Source organism: Tachyglossus aculeatus, chromosome 2 (genome assembly GCF_015852505.1).
Source record: "Tachyglossus aculeatus isolate mTacAcu1 chromosome 2, mTacAcu1.pri, whole genome shotgun sequence".
NCBI classification, from domain to species: domain Eukaryota; kingdom Metazoa; phylum Chordata; class Mammalia; order Monotremata; family Tachyglossidae; genus Tachyglossus; species Tachyglossus aculeatus.
Genome location: NC_052067.1, coordinates 50,228,684 through 50,251,653, shown reverse-complemented (window position 1 = coordinate 50,251,653; position 22,970 = coordinate 50,228,684). Strand labels below are relative to the sequence as shown.

The 22,970-nt window shown below is 46.1% G+C and overlaps 1 protein-coding gene across 1 annotated transcript; it reads right to left on the bottom strand.

Annotated features, from left to right (window-relative positions):
- Positions 1-1,469: 1,469 nt before the first annotated feature.
- Positions 1,470-14,827, bottom strand: MPC1 (mitochondrial pyruvate carrier 1). The gene is made up of 5 exons (XM_038759391.1): positions 14,746-14,827; positions 12,273-12,276; positions 3,777-3,873; positions 3,103-3,235; positions 1,470-1,995 (listed from the first exon to the last, which is right to left on the bottom strand). Exons 1-5 carry the CDS (start codon positions 14,814-14,816, stop codon positions 1,971-1,973), a joined length of 330 nt encoding a protein of 109 aa, XP_038615319.1. The 5' UTR covers positions 14,817-14,827; the 3' UTR covers positions 1,470-1,970.
- Positions 14,828-22,970: the final 8,143 nt, after the last annotated feature.

The following is a 22,970-nucleotide window of genomic DNA, read 5'->3' as shown; positions in this document are numbered from 1 at the left end:
GGGAAAATCATCTATCTCACCGCCGACGTCTTGCCTCTGGGCTGGAACACCCTCCCTCCTCAAATCTGACAGGCAATTACTCTTCCCCCATTTCATAGCCTTATCGAAGACAACTCCTCTAAAAGGCCTTCCCTGACTAAGCCTCCCTTTCCTCGTCACCCTGACTCGCTCTCTTTATTCATCCCCACAGCACTTATGTACAGATCTGTACTGTGAGCCCACTGTTGGGTAGGGACCGTCTCTATATGTTGCCAACTTGTACTTCCCAAGCGCTTAGTACAGTGCTCTGCACACAGTAAGCACTCAATACGATTGAATGAATGAATGAATCTGTAATTTATTTATTTATATTAACGTTTATCTCCCCACCTCTAAATTGTAAGCTCACTCTGGGCAGGCAAAGTGTCTGTTGACCGTTATATTATTCTCTCCCAGTTGCCTAGTACATTGTTCTGCATGCGGTAAGCACTCAACAAATATGATTGAATGGATGAATCCCCATTTTACAAATGAGGGAAATGAGGTCTACCGAAGAAGTGATTTGCCCAAGGTTACACAGCAAAGGGGCAGACAGGATGAGAACTGTCCGATTCCAAATTGTATTTTCCAAGCGCTTAGTACAGTGCTCTGCACCCAGTAAGCGCTCAGGAAATACGACTGAATGAATAAGAACCCAGGCCCGTGCTGTAACCGCTCGGCCATGCTGCGTCTCTGCTCATGCCCTGCTCCCTGCCTGGAATTTCCTCTCCCTTCACATACGGCAGGGATGGGTTTGAATCCCCATCTGCAGTTTCTTCATCTGTAAAATGGGGATTCAGTGTCCACTCTCGCTCCTACTTAGACTGCGCCCCATGAGATTAACTTGTGTCTATCCCAGAGATTAAAACAGTGCTTGACACGTAGTGAGCACTTAACCAATATCACATTAATAATGTCACAACTTCTACGGACCTCAGTTTCCTCATCTGTAAAATGTCCGTGTCCCCCCACCTTCTTAGACTGTGAGCCCTATGTGGGACAGGGACTGTGTCAGATCTGTTTATCCTTTATCTACCTCAGTGTTTAGTACAGTGCTTGGCACATAGGAAGCACTTAAATCCCACCGCTATTATTATTGCCAATGCTCTCCCCATCTCCGAGGCCCTTCTGAAGTCACATTCATTCATTCAATCGTATTTATTGAGCGCTTACTGTGTGCAGAGCACTGTACTAAGCGCTTGGGAAGTCACATCTCCTGCAGGAGGCCTTCCCTGATGAGTCTCTCATCTCCCCATCTACTGCCACATCTGCACTTGCAAGCCACCTAAGCAACTTGAGGAACGGAGATTTTCTTTAATCTTTTCCGACTGCCTTTATTGGCACGAGCCCAGGGCCGTTTAACCACTTACTCCCCTTGTTAATCCCATTTTTCTCCTCGACGACCCAGAACACATTTTTCCTCTAGCGCCCAAACACTTGATTTTCACATCTAATATTTAAATGATTTATTTCAGTCAAGTTAGAATATGCGGATAGTACAAACTGCATGACGGTTCACACAGAGACACCTGTTTAAAGGAACTCTCTTGCTGGAAGAATTTTGTCTTTAGTGGTAATCCGGCGGTTGATTTCAGAACCTACATTTTAAGAATACATCTGGTGGACGGTTATAATGCTATTATTACTCTTCAACTTCTCTTTAAAACAAATCCCACGATTAAGGCTAAAGAATATACACGGTCTTTTAGATCAATACCATGATTGAATCAATTCGATTAGTTACTCATGTGAGCTGCTTAAGAGATAAATCTTTAGTAGGGCAATAAAATTCAGGTCCAGCGCCTCATTTTTAAAGGAAAAGGCTCTGGTTAGTGATGGGACCTGGGTGCTATTTTTCCCCGTAGTTATTCATGGCTGTGGAATCCGTGTCTCAGCAGCTGAAGCCAGTGAGGCCGGGGGTCCAGAAGAAATACGTCCAGCATTCTCCTCCGCTATGCAGTAGCCTTTTTACCCATCCTGTCAAAAGGCAAGCAACAGATACGGGCACTGACCATCGGGTTATTTTTTGGCTGCAATCCCCTTCCGACCCTCAACTCCCCAGAAAGCTTGGTAAAACTACATCATTAGACCGTAAGCTCGTTGTTCTCTAGCTGTTTTATGGACAGGGCAAGCTTACTGCCAGCTCTGCTGTACTGGACGCTCCCGAGCGCTTACTACAGTTCTCTGCCCACGGTAAGCGCGTGGTAAATACCACTGATTGATTACCATTCTAAACTTCTTAAATCAGTTACATTTTTTACAAATGAGGATGAAATATCTGTTCTCCTTCCCTCAGACCGTGAGGCCCATGTGGTACGGGGACCGTGTCCTATCTGCTTTGTTCTCCTATCTACCCTAGCGTACTGTTATACTGTATTCTCCCAAGCACTTAGTACAGTTATTCATTCATTCATTCATTCAATCGTATTTATTGAGCACTTACTGCGTGCACAGCACTGTACTAAGCGCTTGGGAAGTACAAGTCGGCAACATACAGAGACGGTCCCTACCCAACAACGGGCTCACAGTCTAGAAGGAGGAGACAGAAAACAAAACATATTAACAAAATAAAATAAACCTGTACAAATAAAAGAGTAATAAATCCATCCAAACATCTGCCCACAGTAAGCGCGCAATAAATACCACTGATTGATTACCATTCTAAACTTCTTAAATCAGTTTCCTCATTTGTAAAAATGAGGATGAACTATCTGTTCTCCTTCCTTCAGACCGTGAGGCCCATGTGGTACAGGGATTGTGTCCTATCTGCTTTTTTCTTCTATCTATCCCAGCGTACTCTGTTATACTATATTCTCCCAAGCACTTAGTACAGTGCTCTGCACACAGTAAGCGCTCAATACGATTCATTTATTGCTTAGTATACTGCTTAGCACACATTAAGTACTTAAGTATCCATTATTACTATTATCGAAAAAGGGAAACTGAGGCGGTTACATTTGCTTCCTTGTTACTGGTCAGTAGTCATGGCTAGAGGTAATCCACTCCATCCTAAATTAACATCACCACGCAAGTCAGCCCTGAACTGAGTTTCCAAATCGACTGTGTCATTTAAAATGTACTCACTGGTAATTGATTAGCCGGCCTCCCTGAATGAGCTGGGCAACTTCATTTGTCGCATGACATGCAAACAAAAGCCAGTTTCGAGGCTGCACTTTGTAGGCAAATCTCATGAACGTTAACGAGTAACAGCAGAGAGCTGCCAAGAGAAAGTACCAAGGAGAACGTTAGTGAAGTGCCGTCGGTAACACGCCATCGGTAAATGTTTGCCGTGAAGGGCACTGGATTGACGGAAAACCCCAGGTCTAAGGACAAGAATATACCACGATATTGTAAGCGATTTTGTTCCGCTAGAAAAGTTTAAATTAAAAAGCCACCAAACACATAACCCCGACCCCTCTTCCTCTCCCGGTTGGCCGTGGTGCCGTTTCATCCCGAGGAAACGCTACTGCGTCACCCTCCATGAAGTACAGAGTGTTTAAGAGGTTACAATAAAATAGCTCGGCCATCTCTAATGGGTATAAAACATCTTGTGCTCGGGCCCTTATCTGAGCCAGCCAAACCGCACCCATGCCGAAATGAAAATAAAATCATCACAGCAGATGGAAAGAATTTAAGGAGGATTCAAACTTGAAAATACCCTGGCCTATATATCTTAAAAAGCTATATTTCAAAACTTGTACCTGCAATTCGCCATTTGACCCATTTAAAAATTATTCCTTCAAATTTCATGTTCTTACCAAATGTCATTCGACCACTAATGATCTCTGGAGACTTCTTCATGTCATTGATAGCTGCGATTGGGAGACCCCAGTTGGCTACTGGCCCCCAAAAGTGCTGTAAATCATAAAGTTCAGAAAGAAAGGTCAGAATTTTCCCAGGCTTCGATGCAGCATATTTTAAAAATGGTTTCTAATGTCAATCATCTAATTAACGCAGTTCAACATTCCGGCAGTCAAACCACGCAAGCCCGCTGTTCCCCTAAAATGAGACAGAATATTTAGTGTGTTGAATGTGATTTTCAAGTATTTGGTACGGTGCTTTGCACACAATAAGCGTTCGGTGACTACCACTGATGGACTGAATTTCTCAAGGGATAGTTAGAAAACCCTTAAATTGCAAACCACTGACTTGGACAAAATATTTCCTATAAAAACACAAAAATCTTGGGTGAATGTTTTGAAAAAAGGGCATAATGTGGCCACACCTTAATAAGTCTCTTCCTCACAAAATCCTCTCATCAAATCGATTAATGGTATTTATTGAGTGCTTACTGTGGGCAGAGTGGTGAGCTCCGAACTTAGTGGCCTCCTTCCATTTCTCCTGCCGCCCACAGTGCTCTGCACATAGTAAGCGCTCAATAAATACGATTGATGATGATGATGATGATGGGGCCCCCGTTGATGCCCTTTGGACCTCCTTCCCTGTACCCAAGTATGCCGGGCGACAGACCCGAAGGATCGCAGCACAGATGACGGTGGCTGAATCACCTTCTCCGCTTGGCATCGTTCCCCATTTAAAAACGATGAAGTTGGTTGAGCTGAAGACAGAATAGGGAACCCTATCCCTTCACTATCCTGAAGTTCCGGACACCCCCAATTCTCTTTATATGATGACTCTTTTAAATTAATGAACCAATTTTCTTTTGGGGGAAGCTTCATGGCAATTTTCAGCCACTTTTTCTCTAGCTTGGGTATTAGACCTCTTGAATTGAACTTACGAAGGTACACAAGGCATTCAGAAACAGTTTCTAGAAACAGTCAAGATGAGGAAAACAGAATGGAAGGGGACTTTTAAGACCTGCGTATTCTGAAATTTAGTCCTGAAACGGGAACGATCCGCTAATGGACCTTATTTCCGAGAAGCTATTTTACAGTTTATTCCCGTTCAACCCCTCTCCATTCCCCCCATCTTACCTCCTTCCCTTCCTCACAGCACCTGTATATATGTTTGTACATATTTATTACTCTATTTATTTTACTTGTACATATCTATTCGATTTATTTTACTTTGTTAGTATGTTTGGTTTTGTTCTCTGTCTCCCCCTTTTAGACTTTGAGCCCACTGTTGGGTAGGGACTGTCTCTATATGTTGCCAATTTGTACTTCCCAAGCACTTAGTACAGTGCTCTGCACATAGTAAGCGCTCAATAAATACGATTGATGATGATGATGATGATGATGATGATGGGAAACAATGGTTTCTACTCATTTCTACTTAGCGGCCATCTCTCATTTGGCGTAAACCACTGAAAAATGAATTCCACTAGTGACCTACCAGTAAATGAGAACCACCTTTTCTGATGACGTGATTTACCTAACCTGAGATAGTTTACTTTTCTTCCTGCTGGAGTCCAGGGTTGGAATGGTGAGCCATTCCTGGGGGCAGAAAGTAGGAACACGGCACCATTTCTAGGACAGGTTAGCGAAGATCGCATGCCCTGCCCAAGTATTTGTGAGGGTGAATTTAATGGCCTCCATTCCCCAGCAAGGAGCTGGTTCTTCTATCTTCTAGTGCTGTTTTTTCCAATTGGTGCCGCATGCCTACTTAAAATTGGTGAACTTGACAGAGCGTCCGGAAGCCAGGGCCTGGCAGATTCCCCCTCAGAGGAAAATCTCTAGAGCGGAGGACACTCTTCCAGCAGTTCTCCTCCCCAGCCCCATTCCGAGGAGGTCCTCTTTTGGAAATGTTCGAGGAGCGCTGGGGAAAAAGAACATCACTACCTCCAAAAGTAAGGAGGGAGTGAACTAAGAAAGAGGAGGAAATTGGGAGCAAATCGCATCCGAAACTCACTAGCCACCGTGATTACAGAGGCTGCCACAGGCTGAAATAACTCGGATCAGGTGCCCCCCCCGATTTCCTACTGCAGTAAATGCCTGAAACGCAGCAGAAACAATCAATCTCCTTACCGTACTATTTTGTGAGAGGTCGCCGAGGCACACACGGGAAAAACATGGAAGAAAATAAAAGCAGAAGGTCAGCCCCTTCAGAAAAAGAAGTGTTTCCTTGATTTTATAAAGCCCATTTGTTCCACAGATCGACATCCCCGGACCTTAGAAAGACGGTCAAAACCCGTTGCAAAACCTTCTATTCATTTCTCAGAAGCCACTGTAAACCTAAGTTTCTGGGTTTTGAAAACAAATCAATCCCTTTAGAGATGGGAGGCTTAAACAATTTTGGTCATTTAAATCAAGGAGTTTAAATCAAGTCTAAAAACATCATCTTTTGATATCCTTTTAGACTGTGAGCCCAATGTTGGGTAGGGGCTGTCTCTATATGTTGCCAATTTGTACTTCCCAAGCGCTTAGTACAGTGCTCTGCACATAGTAAGCGCTCAATAAATACGATTGATGATGATGATGATCCCATTACCTGGAAGAACCACGCCAGTCCAGCTGGTAAGAGAAGAGGGGGTGGGTGTTTGCTACAGGAGGACTCCAACTTAAATTCCTATTCATTTAGTACCAAGACCTTACCAAGAAGCTAAATGCTTCACTGTTTTCCCAAGGATGAAACTGGATCGATTTTAAAACATATTTCAAAAAGTTTTGCACTGATTTGGTCTTATCCGGCAGCGACTGCCTCTGTAGCTTTGGAAGCTTTCCCCGCTGGATAAAAACACAGAGCGGCATGCAAAGAACATGGACAGTCATTGTTGGCACGGCTATTTTGTTTACCGATGTGGATATCAACCAGGCTCGAATGCCTAAACACACAAGGGTGTCTTTTGGTACTTTATTTCTTTTGTTGTGGACTATTCACCTGGCCAAAGCAACAGGAACTTTTCTGCTTGAACATTAAAAGCCGGCTGGGAACCAAATTCTACTTGCCCCAGATGCATTCTTTACACATTTAGCCCCACATAAGCAGGAGTGGGTTGCATTACAACATCACACAAGGTAATCCAGCCCTGAGAGTCGGCTACAATAGTGTCCTGTTTAAAATATAATGGTCCCCGGAGCCAGAAATCTTATCTCCACAGGGTCATCTCAAGCAACAGCAGAAATGTTGTTTGAGTTCAAAGGAGTTTAAGGGAAACTTTCCATTCGGAATGCAAAGCGGAGCAAATAAATCCAGCCCATCCTGGATTATCCCAGTGTCAGACTGTGGCAAAGTGACTGAATTTTTAGCATCCACCCTTCAAGGTCTGAGTGAATTTGGGTCATTGTAAACCCCAACATTTACACTGCACTGCATTCTGGAAATGATTAGACAATAGCACACATAAGTTAATCGGAATTTCAGTAGACTTTCGCCGCCTCCAATTTGCTATTTCAGCTATTAATTTATTTTAAAATGGTATCTAAGTGCTCATTATGCACCAGGAACTGTACTAAGCGCTGGGGTAGATACAAAGTAATTCAGGTTGGACACAGTCCATGTTTCACACTCACACTCACAATCCCCACTTTAAAAAGATGAGGTAACAGTGATTTGCCCAAGGTCACACAACAGACAAGTGGCAGAGCCAAAATTAGAACCCAGGTTCTCTGCTTCCCAGGCCTGTGCTCTTCCACTTTCTCAGCTACTAAATGAGCAGTGATCTATAAAACCCAAGAACCCTGGAACTGAGCTGCATCTAAAAGGAATAATAATAATACCTAACAATCTTATTACTACATTATTGTAACGTCTCCAATTGTATTAGTAATGGGGAAAACAACAACAAAAAACAAACAACAAACCTATGCCCAGGTCCTTATTTGAGAATACAGTCCTCTGCCTCTGCTGCAGGGAACCATGATTCTCCCAGCACAATTTAAAGATGCCTGACTTGCTTTTAATTTTTACTTTTATTAGTACATGGAATACTGAAATTACCTGGTACAGACATACTCTAAGATACAGCCTTGCCAGGCTCCTTGAAAATATGGTTGTAGTATGAACAATTATACCATAGGGTTCATTTTCCCACAGAAAATGATATAAACTGGGATCCGTTCTGGAACCTCTCATATAATATGGAATTCCTTTACATTATTCCTCAACATAAAACATCACTAATCTATTAGTTATTCTCTATTAAAGTATCTCAGAGCTTAACCACATTAAATAGGGCGTAACTGTGCTCTTTGCAGGAGGCTGCAGAAATAGAAACTTGTTCTGCTAAGTAGTGGCTTCTCAACTTTGGTGAAAAACGTATCCAATTTAAGGTGACCAGCCTTCTTTTCTCCGTAAAGCACGTTTTGGCAGTTTAACCCCTTCCGAAAAGTCTCTGCCCGACTTCAAACTTCTCTCTCTATCCAGGCTTTCTTCTTTGATCATTTTCAAGAGTGCATTCATTTTCTTGAAAATTGATGCAAGGTTTGGTAGCCAAAGAAAACCTTTGGCGGTAGTGGAGTTATGATCATAGCCTTAAGTGTTGACCATGAGCCGTGACAGCCTCTTCCTCTGCCAACAGAAAGCTGAGGGAGGGGGGGGGAGGCAGGCGTGTTCCCCATTTTGCCCAAAAGCTGCACAGAACTGGGGATCGGCGGACTTTGTAAGCCTCTTCTACCGCCCCGTGATTTGGTGCTGCTTTAGGATGAAGCCGGCTTCCAATTTGCGCTCAGGGAGCAGAGGGGGGAAATGATTCAACGGGCCTTTCTTGATTTAGACGGAAAGCAGCGTGGAAACGGGGCAGGAGAGATGGGCTTGCTTTTCTATACTTGGCTTCAAGTCCGGGTCTCGACGCGATGTCGGGTGGGGCTACATCAGCAGTGAGTTTGGGACACAGTTGCAGCGCTAACAGCATTTATGAAGTACCAAGTGCTCGGGAAGTACAAAACAAGCCAAGTGTCACATTCGCAGCCTACCAAGAGCGTACAGGGGAGCCTGACATTTTAAGAGTAATCAAAATAAGCCACTGAGTACACAGTTAGACAAACACATGTGCATGAATGCTGAAGATAAGTACAAGTATTTAGGTGCTAGAAATGGTTGATGGGTGTATATGACATATTGGGGGAGATATGCTCCTCCCCTAGATTGTAAACTCCCTGAGGGCAGGGATCACGTCTATTCATTCTACAGTTCTTTCTGTAGTGTTCAGAGCAGTGGTCCCGAACAAAGCAAGTTTATAGAAATTAGTTTTCCTGCAGGGAGGGGATCCTCGGGCAGGAGTGCTTACCTGTTTTAGTAACTTCTGAGGTCTCCCCACCACTCTATCTCTGTAGTAATAACCGTGGCGTTTGTTCAGCGCTTACTATGTGCCAGACACTGTACTAGGCACCGGAGTGGATACAAGCAGATCGGGTTGGACACAGTCCCTGTCCCACGTGGGGCTCACAGACCCAATCCCCATTTGACAGATGAGGTAACTGAGGCACCCAGAAGGGACGTGCCTTGCCCAAGGTCACACAGCAGACAAGGGGCAGAGCGGGGATTAGAACCCATGACCTCTGACTCCCAGGGCCATGCTGCTTCTATAGGAGGGGCTAGCTTGAGTGACCATCACCCCATTAATGATTCAAGGGCCGCAGGTTGAACAAAGATTGCCTTTTGGGGTCCAGACTGGCCCCAGAAAGTCTCAGGTTAGCCTTCCTCCCTTTCAAACCTTAACTGAAAAGACAAGGGTGTTTTTAGACCCTTTTCATTCTTCCTAATGAGATTGGAAGGAAAGGAAAAGAGGGGGCTCTTGAGGGCTCAGTGCCTCTAAGTGGATATTGGGAGAGGAAGGAGGGTTGGACAGTCTCCAGGTTCTCATTCCTTTCACCCAAGAAAGCCCTGTAAGTCTGCAAGTCTGTTCGGCAAGAGACGCTTTTCCAAATCTCCACTCCGTCAAGAAAACCGCAGTCCTCTCTTTCCGCCGTGACCGCTGGAGTGGATTTCTGCAGTTTGCTCTTGGGACTACTCTGGAACACCCAGAAGCTAAAATTAACACGGACCGTAACAGCTCATTGCCTCGAGCGTTTTCAGCACGCGGCTATTTCAGACTTATTTCCAGGTGCCGTGTCGGAAATTAACTTATCTACATAGCTTCGGTTCCAGGTAGGTCGAAAGACGATTTTCCTCCTGAGGTTGAACTGGAGGCTCCACACACGGCTCCTATGCTCAGTGGGGGCTCCGAGGGTACTTACTGTTGTTGTTGAATTTGACACTCCTGCCCTGGAAATAAAAAATAGCATCCCACTCGCCTGCCTCCAATAAAAGCGGAGGAAACTCCGCAAGATGGGTTGAAGTTATGTGAACTATTCTCAGAGCTGTAACAGCTGCAGAGGTGGTCTTGATTTCTCCCCCTTTGCCTCCTCCCACAGATATGTCGGGACTTAGAGGCCTTCCCTGACTAAGCCCTCATTTCCCTACTCATTTTTCCTCCTGCAATGCCTATGCAGTTGGATCTATATTCCTTAAGTTCTTGATATTCTCCCCACCCCAACAGCATTTATGTCCAGATCCTTATACTCTTTCATTTCCCCATCTTTAATTTATTTTAACAATCGCCTCCCTCTCTAGACTGAAAGCCCCTTACGGGTAAGGATTGTGTCTTCCAACTCTGTGGTAGCGTACTCTTCCAAGTGCTTCGCACAGTTCTCCGTACATAGTATGTTCCCAATAAATACCATTGATCTAGGACTGATTGATTGATTTGGGGAGAGGAGAAATTAATCAGGGAAGGCCTCCAGGCGGACGTGAGACTTCAGAAGAGCTTTGAAGACGAGGAGAGCTATGTTCTGGTGGATTTTAGACTGTGAGCCCACTGTTGGGTAGGGACTGTCTCTATATGTTGCCAATTTGTACTTCCCAAGCGCTTAGTACAGTGCTCTGCACATAGTAAGCGCTCAATAAATACGATTGATGATGATGATGATGACTTGGCTATGGGTTTTTCGGCCCCATCAGCCTTGGAAGCTCAGTTCAACTCTGCAGTTGATCGGATTTTTTTCTTTATGGTATTGGTTAAGCATTTGCTACGTGCCAGGCACTGTATTAAGCACATAGTTAAGATTCTTAACAATCCTCACTGCCGAAGGAGGCATTATTGGATGGTGCCACCAGGCAGTATGATACGATAAGCAAGCTAAAACACAAGGACTAGGATAGGGACGATCTAAGTAACGGACTCAAAGTCAGACAGGATATCAAGGGCAAGTTCTCAGATAAATTAGCCAACAAGCACTCGTGCGGTACAATCAATCAATCAATCGTTTTTATTGAGCGCTTACTGTGTGCAGAGCACTGTACTAAGCGCTTGGGAAGTACAAGTTGGCAACATATGGAGACGGTCCCTACCCAACAGTGGGCTCACAGTCTAGAAGGGGGAGACAGAGAACAAAACAAAACATACTAACAAAATAAAATAAATAGAATAGATATGTACAAATAAAATAGAGTAATAAATACGTACAAACATATATACATATAAACAGGTGCTGTGGGGAAGGGAAGGAGGCAAGGCAGGGGGGATGGAGAGGGGAAGGAGGGGGAGAGTAGATAATTACAAGTAGATAATAATAATAATGATGGCATTTATTAAGCGCTTACTATGCGCAAAGCACTGTTCTAAGCGCTGGGGAGGTTACAAGGCGATCAGGTCGTCCCACGGCCACTTGTACTTCCCAAGCGCTTAGTACAGTGCTCTGCACACAGTAAGCGCTCAATAAATACGATCGAAGGAATGAATGAAAGTAGATGACCAGACCCTCGGGGTTTCTCACTTTCCCCCTGCCTTCCCACACTGCCAAGCTACTCAATCCAAGGTGCTCGGCCCTCAGAACCGGTTTCCACATACAGAACATCTAGAAGACACCCACCCAAACCCCCAACAGAACAGGCCGCTAGGACGGACTAGAAAAAGGACTTTATTTAGAAAAGGAGGTTTGTCTTCCACAAGGGATGAGGAAATCTAGCAAAAAATAAGGAAAGAAACAGACCTCGAGGTTAAAATTTGCACAAAGTCTCAAATTCCTCAGGACCTGACTGCACAACCTTCATTCTGCCCTCTACAAAAGAGATAACATATTTGTGGAGCAAACACAGGATTGCAAAATTTCTTTCCTCCTGCCAAAAAATGAAGACACACTTCTTCTTAATTTCGTCACCGGTCTGCTATCAGGCTTGCATTAGTTTACCCTGAAATCTACTGCTAAGGTTCTAAGGATTCAAATTACCACCGAAGTTTTTAAAGTAAAAATCTCCTGAAAGAAAAAATTGTCAGCACCCACACTAAACGCAGGCTGCATCTCGTCTTGTCTCCGACCCACCGAGTAAATTGGGCAAGTTAGGGCCTAACGACCTTGAATTCCTCTTCCCTGGACCGTACTTCAAACTGTAAAGGGCAGTGAAATGAGCGGAGATTGTGAGTCGCCTACGGGAACCGAATCATGCACAATAATTCCCGGGGCCACAGGGTTAACTAAAAATTTTTCAGTAGGCCTCAACTAAAAGCAGAACAGACCGGTGTAGGCGACCCCAAAGGTGGCAGTCGCATTTCAAAGCCGTTGAGGGGGCAAATAAATGCCCACGACATTTTCAAGGTCACGGAGCTGTTTTTCCCTCCAAGGCCCGATGGGATGGGCAGCCTGCCAGCCTTGGAAGGATTCCTGCTGGTCCCCACACTTTTTCCACTCTTGGCGGGCAGGCCAAGAGGTCGGTGTCCGGGGGAGCCCTCGGACCACCCCAACACCCATCGCTCTACCGGGGAGCCGGGATGCCAAGGCGCGGGCAGGGGGATAGCCACGGGCATGTCACTACTGTTGTAGTGTGCTTCTCGAAGCGCTTAGTACAGTGCTCTGCACCCAGTAAGCGCTCAATAAATACGACTGGATGAATAAATGACCCCACTGTGCCCAGCCGGCACCCTCACCGGCCGGGATGTACTCCCTGCCTTGGCGGTTCCCCGGGGAAACGGTGAGCGCGGCATTCATTCATCCCATCAAATTTATTGAGCACTTACTGTGTGCAGAGCACTATACTAAGCGCTTGGGAAGTACAAGTTGGCAACATATAGAGACGGTCCCTACCCAACAGCGGGCTCACAGTCTAGAAGGGGGAGACAGACAACCAAACAAAACATGTGGACGGATTTCAGGTCATCAGAATAAACAGAAATAAAGCTAGATGCACCTCATTAACAAAATAAATAGAATAGTAAGTGGCAGAGCAGGATTAGTACTCATGACCTCTTACTCCCAAGCCCGTGCTCTTTCCACTAAGCCATGCTGCTTATCGGGTATGAATCCTGGGATTTAACCCCATTTTATTGATTTCTCTTCCCTCACACTTAACAATCGAGAGCTGCACCTCGAAGTTACTACTAATAATTGTGATGTCCATTAAGCGATTGCTACAGGTACTACAGCCTGGCTCAGTGGAAAGAGCAACGGGGTGGTTGCTAGGGGAGGATGAGAAGGGCAGTGGGACGGTTGCTAGGGGGGATGGTGAACGGGGCAACGGGGCGGTTGCTAGGGGGGATGCTGAGCGGGGCAATGGGGCGGTTGCTAGGGGGGATGCTGAGCGGGGCAACGGGGCGGTTGCTAGGGGGGATGCTGAGCGGGGCAACGGGGCGGTTGCTAGGGGGCCGGTTGCTAGGGTGGGTGGCGAGTGGGGCAATGGGGAGGGTGAGGGGGCAATGGAGCAGTTGCTAGGGGGAGGTGAGCGGGGTAATAATAACAGTAATAATGATGGCATTTGTTAAATGCTATTTGCCTAGCATTGTTCTAAGCGCCGAGGGGGAGTTACAATAATAATAATAATAATGATAATAATAATAGTAATAATAATGTTGGTATTTGTTAAATGCTAACTATGTGCCTAGCATTGTTCTAAGCGCCGAGGGGGAGTTACAATAATAATAACAATAATAATGTTGGTATTTGTTAAGCGCTTACTACGTGCAAAGCACTGTTCTAAGCGCTGGGGGGAACACAAGGAGATGAGGTTGTCCCATGTGGGGCAAGGTACAAGTTACAAGGTGATCAGGTTGTCCCACATGGGGCGCGCCGTCTTAATGCCCATTTTGCAGATGAGGGAACTGAGGCCCAGAGAAGTGAAGTGACTTGCCCAAAGCCACACAGCAGACAAGTGGCGGAATCTGTTTGTACATATTTACTTATTTATTTTACTTGTACATAGCTATTCTATTTTATTTTGTTAGGATGTTTGGTTTTGTTCTGTCTCCCCCCTTTTAGACTGTGAGCCCACTGTTGGGTAGGGACTGTCTCTCGATGTTGCCAACTTGTACTTCCCAAGCGCTTAGTACAGTGCACTGCACACAGTAAGCGCTCAGTAAATACGGTTGATGATGATGATGATGACCTCTGACTGCTAACCCACGACCTCTGACTCCTAAGCCCGGGCTCTGGGCGAGTGAGCGGGGCAACGGGGCGGTTGCTAGGGGAGGGTGAGGAGGGCGATGGGGCGGTTGCTAGGGGGCGGTTGCTAGGGGAGGGTGAGGAGGGTATCGGGGCGGTTGCTAGGGGGAGGTTGCTAGGGGAGGGTGAGGAGGGCATCGGGGCGGTTGCTAGGGGCGGTTGCTAGGGGAGGGTGAGAAGGGCATGGGGCGGTTGCTAGGGGGCGGTTGCTAGGGGAGGGTGAGAAGGGCATCGGGGCGGTTGCTAGGGGAGGGTGAGAAGGGCATCGGGGCGGTTGCTAGGGGGCGGTTGCTAGGGGGCGGTTGCTAAGGGAGGGTGAGAAGGGCATCGGGAAGGTGGTTGGGAGCGGCGGAGGCCGGTCCCGGGGGGCGGGGAACCCCTCCGGCGCCTCCCCCCCACCCCCCCCCCGCTCCGTCACCTCATCAAGTAGTCGCGGAAATCCTTGCTGCGGACATAGTCTGCGGCCTTCCGCGCCAGGGCCCCCGCCATGGCCGCCCCTACCCCCGCTCACCCCCCCAGCGCCGCCGCGCTTTACGGCCGCCGCGGCCTCGCCCCCAGGGGGCGCCGGCCCCCAAGGGGAGGGACCACTCGGGATTGGCCCCGGGGCTAAGGGGCGGGGCTCGGCGGGGCTCTGGCCTCCTATTGGTTGTTGCCGGGAGACCGTCTGCCCCGCCCTCTCGGGGCAGCGGGCCGCACCGGGCTCCCCATTGGTCGATGCTGAAGGCGGGCCGAGCCAATCAGCTGGCGCCCCCGGCCAGGTCTGCCAGCTTGCCCTCCCGGCCAGGCCAATCAGCTCTCAGCTCGCACTCCCGGCCGGGCCAATCATGTCTCAGTTCGCACTCCCGGCCAGGCCAATCAGCTTGCCCTCCCGGCCAGGCCAATCAACTCTCAGTTCGCACCCCAGCCAGGCCAATCAGCTGGCCCTCCAGGCCAGGCCAATCAACTCTCAGCTCGCACTCCCAGCCAGGCCAATCAGCTCTCAGCTCGCACTCCCGGCCGGGCCAATCATGTCTCAGTTCGCACTCCCGGCCAGGCCAATCAGCTTGCCCTCCCGGCCAGGCCAATCAACTCTCAGTTCGCACCCCAGCCGGGCCAATCAGCTGACCCTCCAGGCCAGGCCAATCGGCTCTCAGCTCGCGCTCCCAGCCAGGCCAATCAGCCCTCAGCTCGCCCTCCCGGCCGGGCCAATCATGTCTCAGTTCGCACTCCCGGCCAGGCCAATCAGCTTGCCCTCCCGGCCAGGCCAATCAGCTCTCAGTTCTCACCCCAGCCGGGCCAGTCAGCTGACCCTCCAGGCCAGGCCAATCAGCTCTCAGGTCGCACTCCCGGCCGGGCCAATCATGTCTCAGTTCGCACTCCCGGCCAGGCCAATCAGTTTGCCCTCCCGGCCAGGCCAATCAACTCTCAGTTCGCACCCCAGCCGGGCCAATCAGCTGGCCCTCCAGGCCAGGCCAATCAGCTCTCAGCTCGCCCTCCCGGCCAGGCCAATCAGCTCTCAGCTCGCCCTCCCGGCCGGGCCAATCATGTCTCAGTTCGCACTCCCGGCCAGGCCAATCAGCTTGCCCTCCAGTCCAGGCCAATCAACTCTCGGTTCGCACCCCAGCCGGGCCAATCAGCTGACCCTCCAGGCCAGGCCAATCAGCTCTCAGCTCGCACTCCCAGCCAGGCCAATCAGCTCTCAGCTGGCCCTCCAGGTCAAGCCAATCAGCTCTCAGCTCGCACTCCCGGCCAGGGGCTATTCCTGAATCAGACCATCCATCCCTTAATAATAATAATAATAATGATGGCATTTATTAAGAGCTTACTGTGTGCAAAGCACTGTTCTAAGCGCTTGGGGGGGCACAAGGTGATCAGGTTGCCCCTCGGGGGGCTCACAGTCTTCATCCCCATTTTACAGATGAGGGAACTGAGGCCCAGAGAAGTGAAGTGACTCGCCCAAAGTCACACAGCTGACAATTGGCAGAGCTGGGATTTGAACCCATGACCTCTGACTCCAAAGCCCCTGCTCTTTCCACTGAGCCAGTGCTCAGTGACCCATCCATCCGTCAATCAATCGGTCGTATTTACTGAGCGCTGACACTGTGCAAAGCACTGTACTGAGCGTTTGGGAGGGTACAGTCTAACATGGTTGTAATAATAATAATGGCATTTATTAAGCGCTTCTTATGTGCAAAGCACTGTTCTAAGCACTGGGGAGGTTACAAGGTGATCAGGTTGTCCCACATGGGGCTCACAATCTTAATCCCCATTTTACAGATGAGGTAACTGAGGCCCAGAGAAGTGAAGTGACTTGCCCAAAGTCACACAGCCGGCATTTGAACCCATGACCTCTGACTCCAAAGCCCGTGCTCTTTCCCACTGAGCCACGCTGCTTCTCCTGAAGCAAAGACATATTCCCTGTGCTCAATGAACTTACAGTTTAGAGGGGGAGAAAGACATTAATAGAAACAGATAATCAATCGTATTTATTGAGTGTTTACTGAGTGTATTCATTCATTCAGTCGTATTTATTGAGCGCTTCCTGTGTGCAGAGCACTGTACCAACATTGTACAAGCGCTTGGGAAAATCCAACACAATAATATAACAGTCGCATTCCCTGCCCACAACAGCATGCGGCCCAGAGGAGGAGACAGATATTAATATGAATAAATAATGAATATATTCATATATAAATGCTGGGGGCAGTGGAGGGGGAGATGAATGAAGGGAGCGCGAGTGTGTTTGCTGATATAAATGACATATGTTTACTTGTGTAAATGTTCTCATACATGAGAACATATATGTTCCCAATTTGTACTTCCCAAGCGCTTAGTACAGTGCTCTGCACATAGTAAGCGCTCAATAAATACGATTGATGATGATGATGATGATGATGATGATGAGAACATTCAGAAAAGGCAAAGGGGAATGTCTCCTGGCACCCATTAACCACAGAGTGGGTAAAGCGAGGATCTGCCCAAACCATCAGTCGATCAGTTATCCCAATCATCGTCATCACCAATGGTATTTATTGAGTTCTTCCTCCGTGCAGAGTGCAGCACTAAGCACTTGGGAGAGTATAATACAACAGAGCTGTCAATCAATTATAGTTATTGAGCACTTATTGAGCACTCTATTATCTTATTATTATTTGTTAAGCACTTACTATAGTTATTGAGCACTTATTGAGCACTCTATTATTTTATTATTATTTGTTAAGCACTTACTATAGTTATTGAGCACTTATTGAACACTCTATTATTTTATTATTATTTGTTAAGCACTTACTATAGTTATTGAGCACTTATTGAACACTCTATTATTTTATTATTATTTGTTAAGCACTTACTATAGTTATTGAGCACTTACTGAGCACTCTATTATCTTATTATTATTTGTTAAGCACTTACTATAGTTATTGAGCACTTATTGAGCACTCTATTATCTTATTATTATTTGTTAAGCACTTACTATAGTTATTGAGCACTTATTGAGAACTCTATTATCCTATTATTATTTGTTAAGCACTTACTATAGTTATTGAGCACATATTGAGCACTCTATTATTTTATTATTATTTGTTAAGCACGTACTATAGTCATTGAGCACTTATTGAGCACTCTATTATTTTATTATTATTTGTTAAGCACTTACTATAGTCATTGAGCACTTATTGAGCACGCTATTATTTTATTATTATTTGTTAAGCACTTACTATAGTCATTGAGCACTTATTGAGCACTCTATTATTTTATTATTATTTGTTAAGCACTTACTATAGTCATTGAGCACTTATTGAGCATTCTATTATCTTATTATTACTTGTTAAGCACTTACTATAGTCATTGAGCACTTATTGAGCACTCTATTATCTTATTATTATTTGTTAAGCACTTACTATACTTATTGAGCACTTATTGAGCACTCTATTATCTTATTATTATTTGTTAAGCACTTACTATAGTCATTGAGCACTTATTGAGCACTCTATTATTTTATTATTATTTGTTAAGCACTTACTATAGTCATTGAGCACTTATTGAGCACTCTATTATTTTATTATTATTTGTTAAGCACTTACTATAGTCATTGAGCACTTATTGAGCACTCTATTATTTTATTATTATTTGTTAAGCACTTACTATAGTCATTGAGCACTTATTGAGCACTCTATTATCTTATTATTATTTGTTAAGCACTTACTATAGTTATTGAGCACTTATTGAGCACTCTATTATCTTATTATTATTTGTAAAGCACTTACTATAGTTATTGAGCACTTATTGAGCACTCTATTATCTTATTATTATTTGTAAAGCACTTACTATAGTTATTGAGCACTTATTGAGCACTCTATGATTTTATTATTATTTGTTAAGCACTTACTATAGTTATTGAGCACTTATTGAGCACTCTATGATTTTATTATTATTTGTTAAGCACTTACTATAGTCATTGAGCACTTATTGAGCACTCTATTATTTTATTATTATTTGTTAAGCACTTACTGTAGTTATTAAGCACTTATTGAGCACTCTATGATTTTATTATTATTTGTTAAGCACTTACTATAGTTATTGAGCACTTATTGAGCACTCTATGATTTTATTATTATTTGTTAAGCACTTACTATAGTCATTGAGCACTTATTGAGCACTCTATTATTTTATTATTATTTGTTAAGCACTTACTGTAGTTATTAAGCACTTATTGAGCACTCTATGATTTTATTATTATTTGTTAAGCACTTACTATAGTCATTGAGCACTTATTGAGCACTCTATGATTTTATTATTAGTTGTTAAGCACTTACTATAGTCATTGAGCACTTATTGAGCACTCTATTCTTTTATTATTATTTGTTAAGCACTTACAATGGGCCAAGCACTGTTCTAAGCGCTGGGGAGGATACAAGGTGATGAGGTTGTCCCACGTGGGGCTCACAGTCTTCATCCCCATTTTACAGATGAGGGAACTGAGGCTCCGAGAAGTGAAGAGACTTGCCCAAGGGCTCACAGCAGACATGTGGGGGATGCAGAATTAGAACCCATGACCTCTGGCTCCCAAGCCCGGGCTTTTTCCACTGAGCCACGCTGCTTCTCTACTTGGGAGAGTACGGTATCAATCGATCAATCGTATTTATTGGGCACGTAATGATGATAAGTATTTGTTAAGCGCTTACTATGCGCCAAGCACTGCTCTAAGCGCTGGGGTAGATACAGGATGATCAGGTTGTCCCACGTGGGGCACACAGTCTTCACCCCCATTTTCCTGATGAGGTAACTGAGGCCCAGAGAAGCGAAGGGACTTGCCCAGAGTCCCACAGCCGACAAGTGGCAGAGCCGGGATTCGAACCCACGACCTCTGGCTCCCAAGCCCGGGCTCTCTGTGTGAAGAGCTGTGTACTAAGCGCTTGGGAGAGTACGATACCACGGAGTCGATAGACACGTTCCCTGACCACAAGAAACCTGCCGTCATTCACTCATTCATTCAGTCGTATTTATTGAGCGCTTACTGGGTGCAGAGCACTGTACTAAGCGCTTGGGAAGTCCAAGTCGGCAGCATCTAGAGACGGTCCCCACCCAACAGTGGGCTCACAGTCTAGAAGAGGAGTCAAGAGGAAGAACCGTCGAGAGGAGGAGATAGAAATTAATATAAATTATGGGTCTAGTAATAATAATGTTTGTATTTGTTAAGCGCTTACCAGGTGCCAAGCACTGTTCTAAGCGCTGGGGTATTTCAAGGTAATCAGGGTGCCCCACGTGGGTCTCACACTCTTCATCCCCATTTTACAGATGAGGGAACTGAGGCCCAGAGAAGTGAAGTGACTTGCCCGAGGTCACACAGCTGACAATAATAATAATAATAATGGCATTTATTAAGCGCTTACTATGTGCAGAGCACTATTCTAAGCGCTGGGGAGGTTACAAGGTGACCAGGTTGTCCCACTGGGGGCTCACAGTCTTCATCCCCATTTTACAGATGAGGTAACTGAGGCCCAGAGAAGTGCAGTGACTTGCCCAAGGTCACACAGCTGACAATTGGCAGAGCTGGGATTTGAACCCACGACCTCCGACTCCAAAGCCCGGGCTCTTTCCACTGAGCCACGCTGCTTCTCTAAATATAAATTATGGGTATATTAATAATAATGTTTGTATTTGTTAAGCGCTTACCATGTGCCAAGCACTGTTCTAAGCGCTGGGGTATTACAAGGTAATCAGGGTGCCCCACGTGGGTCTCACACTTTTCATCCCCATTTTACAGATGAGGTAACTGAGGCGCAGAGAAGTTAAGTGACTTGCCCAGGGTCACACAGCTGACAATAATAATAATAATGGCATTTATTAAGCGCTTACTATGTGCAGAGCACTGTTCTAAGCGCTGGGGAGGTTACAAGGTGACCAGGTTGTCCCACGTGGGTCTCATTTTACACTCTTCATCCCCATTTTACAGATGAGGGAACTGAGGCACCTAAGAATAATAATAATAAAAATGGCATTTATGAAGCACTTACTATGTGCAGAGCACTGTTGTAAGCGCTGGGGAGGTTACAAGGTGACCAGGTTTGTCCCACAGAGGGCTCACAGTCTTCATCCCCATTTTACAGATGAGGTAACTGAGGCCCAGAGAAGTGCAGTGACTTGCCCAAGGTCACACAGCTGACAATTGGCAGAGCTGGGGTTTGAACCCACAACCTCTGACTCCAAAGCCCGGGCTCTTTCCACTGAGCCACGCTGCTTCTCTAAATATAAATTATGGGTATATTAATAATAATGTTTGTATTTGTTAAGCGCTTACCATGTGCCAAGCACTGTTCTAAGCGCTGGGGTATTACAAGGTAATCAGGGTGCCCCACGTGGGTCTCACACTTTTCATCCCCATTTTACAGATGAGGTAACTGAGGCGCAGAGAAGTTAAGTGACTTGCCCAGGGTCACACAGCTGACAATAATAATAATAATGGCATTTATTAAGCGCTTACTATGTGCCGAGCACTGTTCTAAGCGCTGGGGAGGTTACAAGGTGACCAGGTTGTTCCACGTGGGTCTCATTTTACACTCTTCATCCCCATTTTACAGATGAGGGAACTGAGGCACCGAGACTAATAATAATAATAATGGCATTTATGAAGTGCTTACTATGTGCAAAGCACCGTTCTAAGCGCTGAGGAGGTACAAGGTGATCAGGTTGTCCCACACGGGGGGCTCACAGTCTTAATCCCCATTTTACAGATGAGGGAACTGAGGCTCAGAGAAGTGAAGTGACTTGCCCAAAGTCACACAGCTGACAAATCACAGAACCCACGACCTCTGACTCCCAAGCCCGGGCTCTTTCCACTAAGCCCCGCTGTTTTTCGTATTCATTCATTCATTCATTCATTCATTCATTCATTCATTCATTCATTCACTCAATTGTATTTATTGAGCGCTTACTGTGTGATGATGATGATGATGCCATTTTTTTATTAAGCGCTTACTATGTGCAAAGCACTGTTCTAAGCGCTGGGGAGGTTCCAAGGTGATCAGGTTGTCCCACGGGGGGCTCCCAGTCTTCATCCCCATTTTCCAGATGAGGGAACTGAGGCCCAGAGAAGTGAAGTGGCTTGCCCAAAGTCACACAGCTGACAATTGGCGGAGCCGGGGTTTGAACCCACGACCTCCGACTCCAAAGCCCGGGCTCCTTCCACTGAGCCACGCTGTGTGCAGGGCACTGTACTAAGCGCTTGGGAAGTCCAAGTCGGCAACATATAGAGACGGTCCCTACCCAACAGCAGGCTCATGTGGGCCTCTCCGCGCCGACTGTCTTGTTTCTAGTACAGTACTTCAATCAATCAATCAATCAATCAATCAATCAATCAATCGTATTTATTGAGCGCTTACTGTGTGCAGAGCACTGTACTAAGCGCTTGGGAAGTACAGGTTGGTACAGTACTTGACACATGGTCAGTGCTTAAAAAATACCACAGTCATTCCCGCATCGGAGAAGCAGCGTGGCGCAGTGGAAAGAGCCCGGGCTTTGGAGTCAGAGGTCATGGGTTCAAATCCCGGCTCCACCAATGGTCAGCTGTGTGACTTTGGGCAAGCCGCTTAGCTTCTCTGGGCCCCAGTTACCTCATCTGTAAAATGGGGATGAAGACTGTGAACCCCCCGTGGGACAACCTGATTACCCTGTTACCTCCCCAGCGCTTAGAACAGTGCTTTGCACATAGTAAGCGCTTAATAAATGCCATTATTATTATTATTATCCTTCCTTTTAAAAGCACATCTCCTCCAAGAGGCCTTCCCTGACTGAGCCCTCATTTCATTCATTCATTCAGTCGTATTTATTGAGCGCTCACTGTGTGCAGAGCACTGTACTAAGCGCTTGGGAAGGACAGTTCCTCTTCTCCCACTCCCTTCTCCGTTGCCCTTCCACCTGGATTTGCAGCCATATTCACCCCCCCTCAAGCCTTTCGGCACTTAGGTACCTGGCCGTGATTTATTAATTTTTTTTACATTGACGCCTATTTCCCGCTCTAAACTGTCAGCTCGCTGTGTGCACCCTTCCAAGCGCTTAGTACAGTATTCTGCAAACAGTCAGCGCTCAGTAAGTGCGACTGACGGTTAAATTCTACGCACGGATAGGCGCCGTGTCCTCCTCAGCTTTGCCTTCCGCTCCACCAAA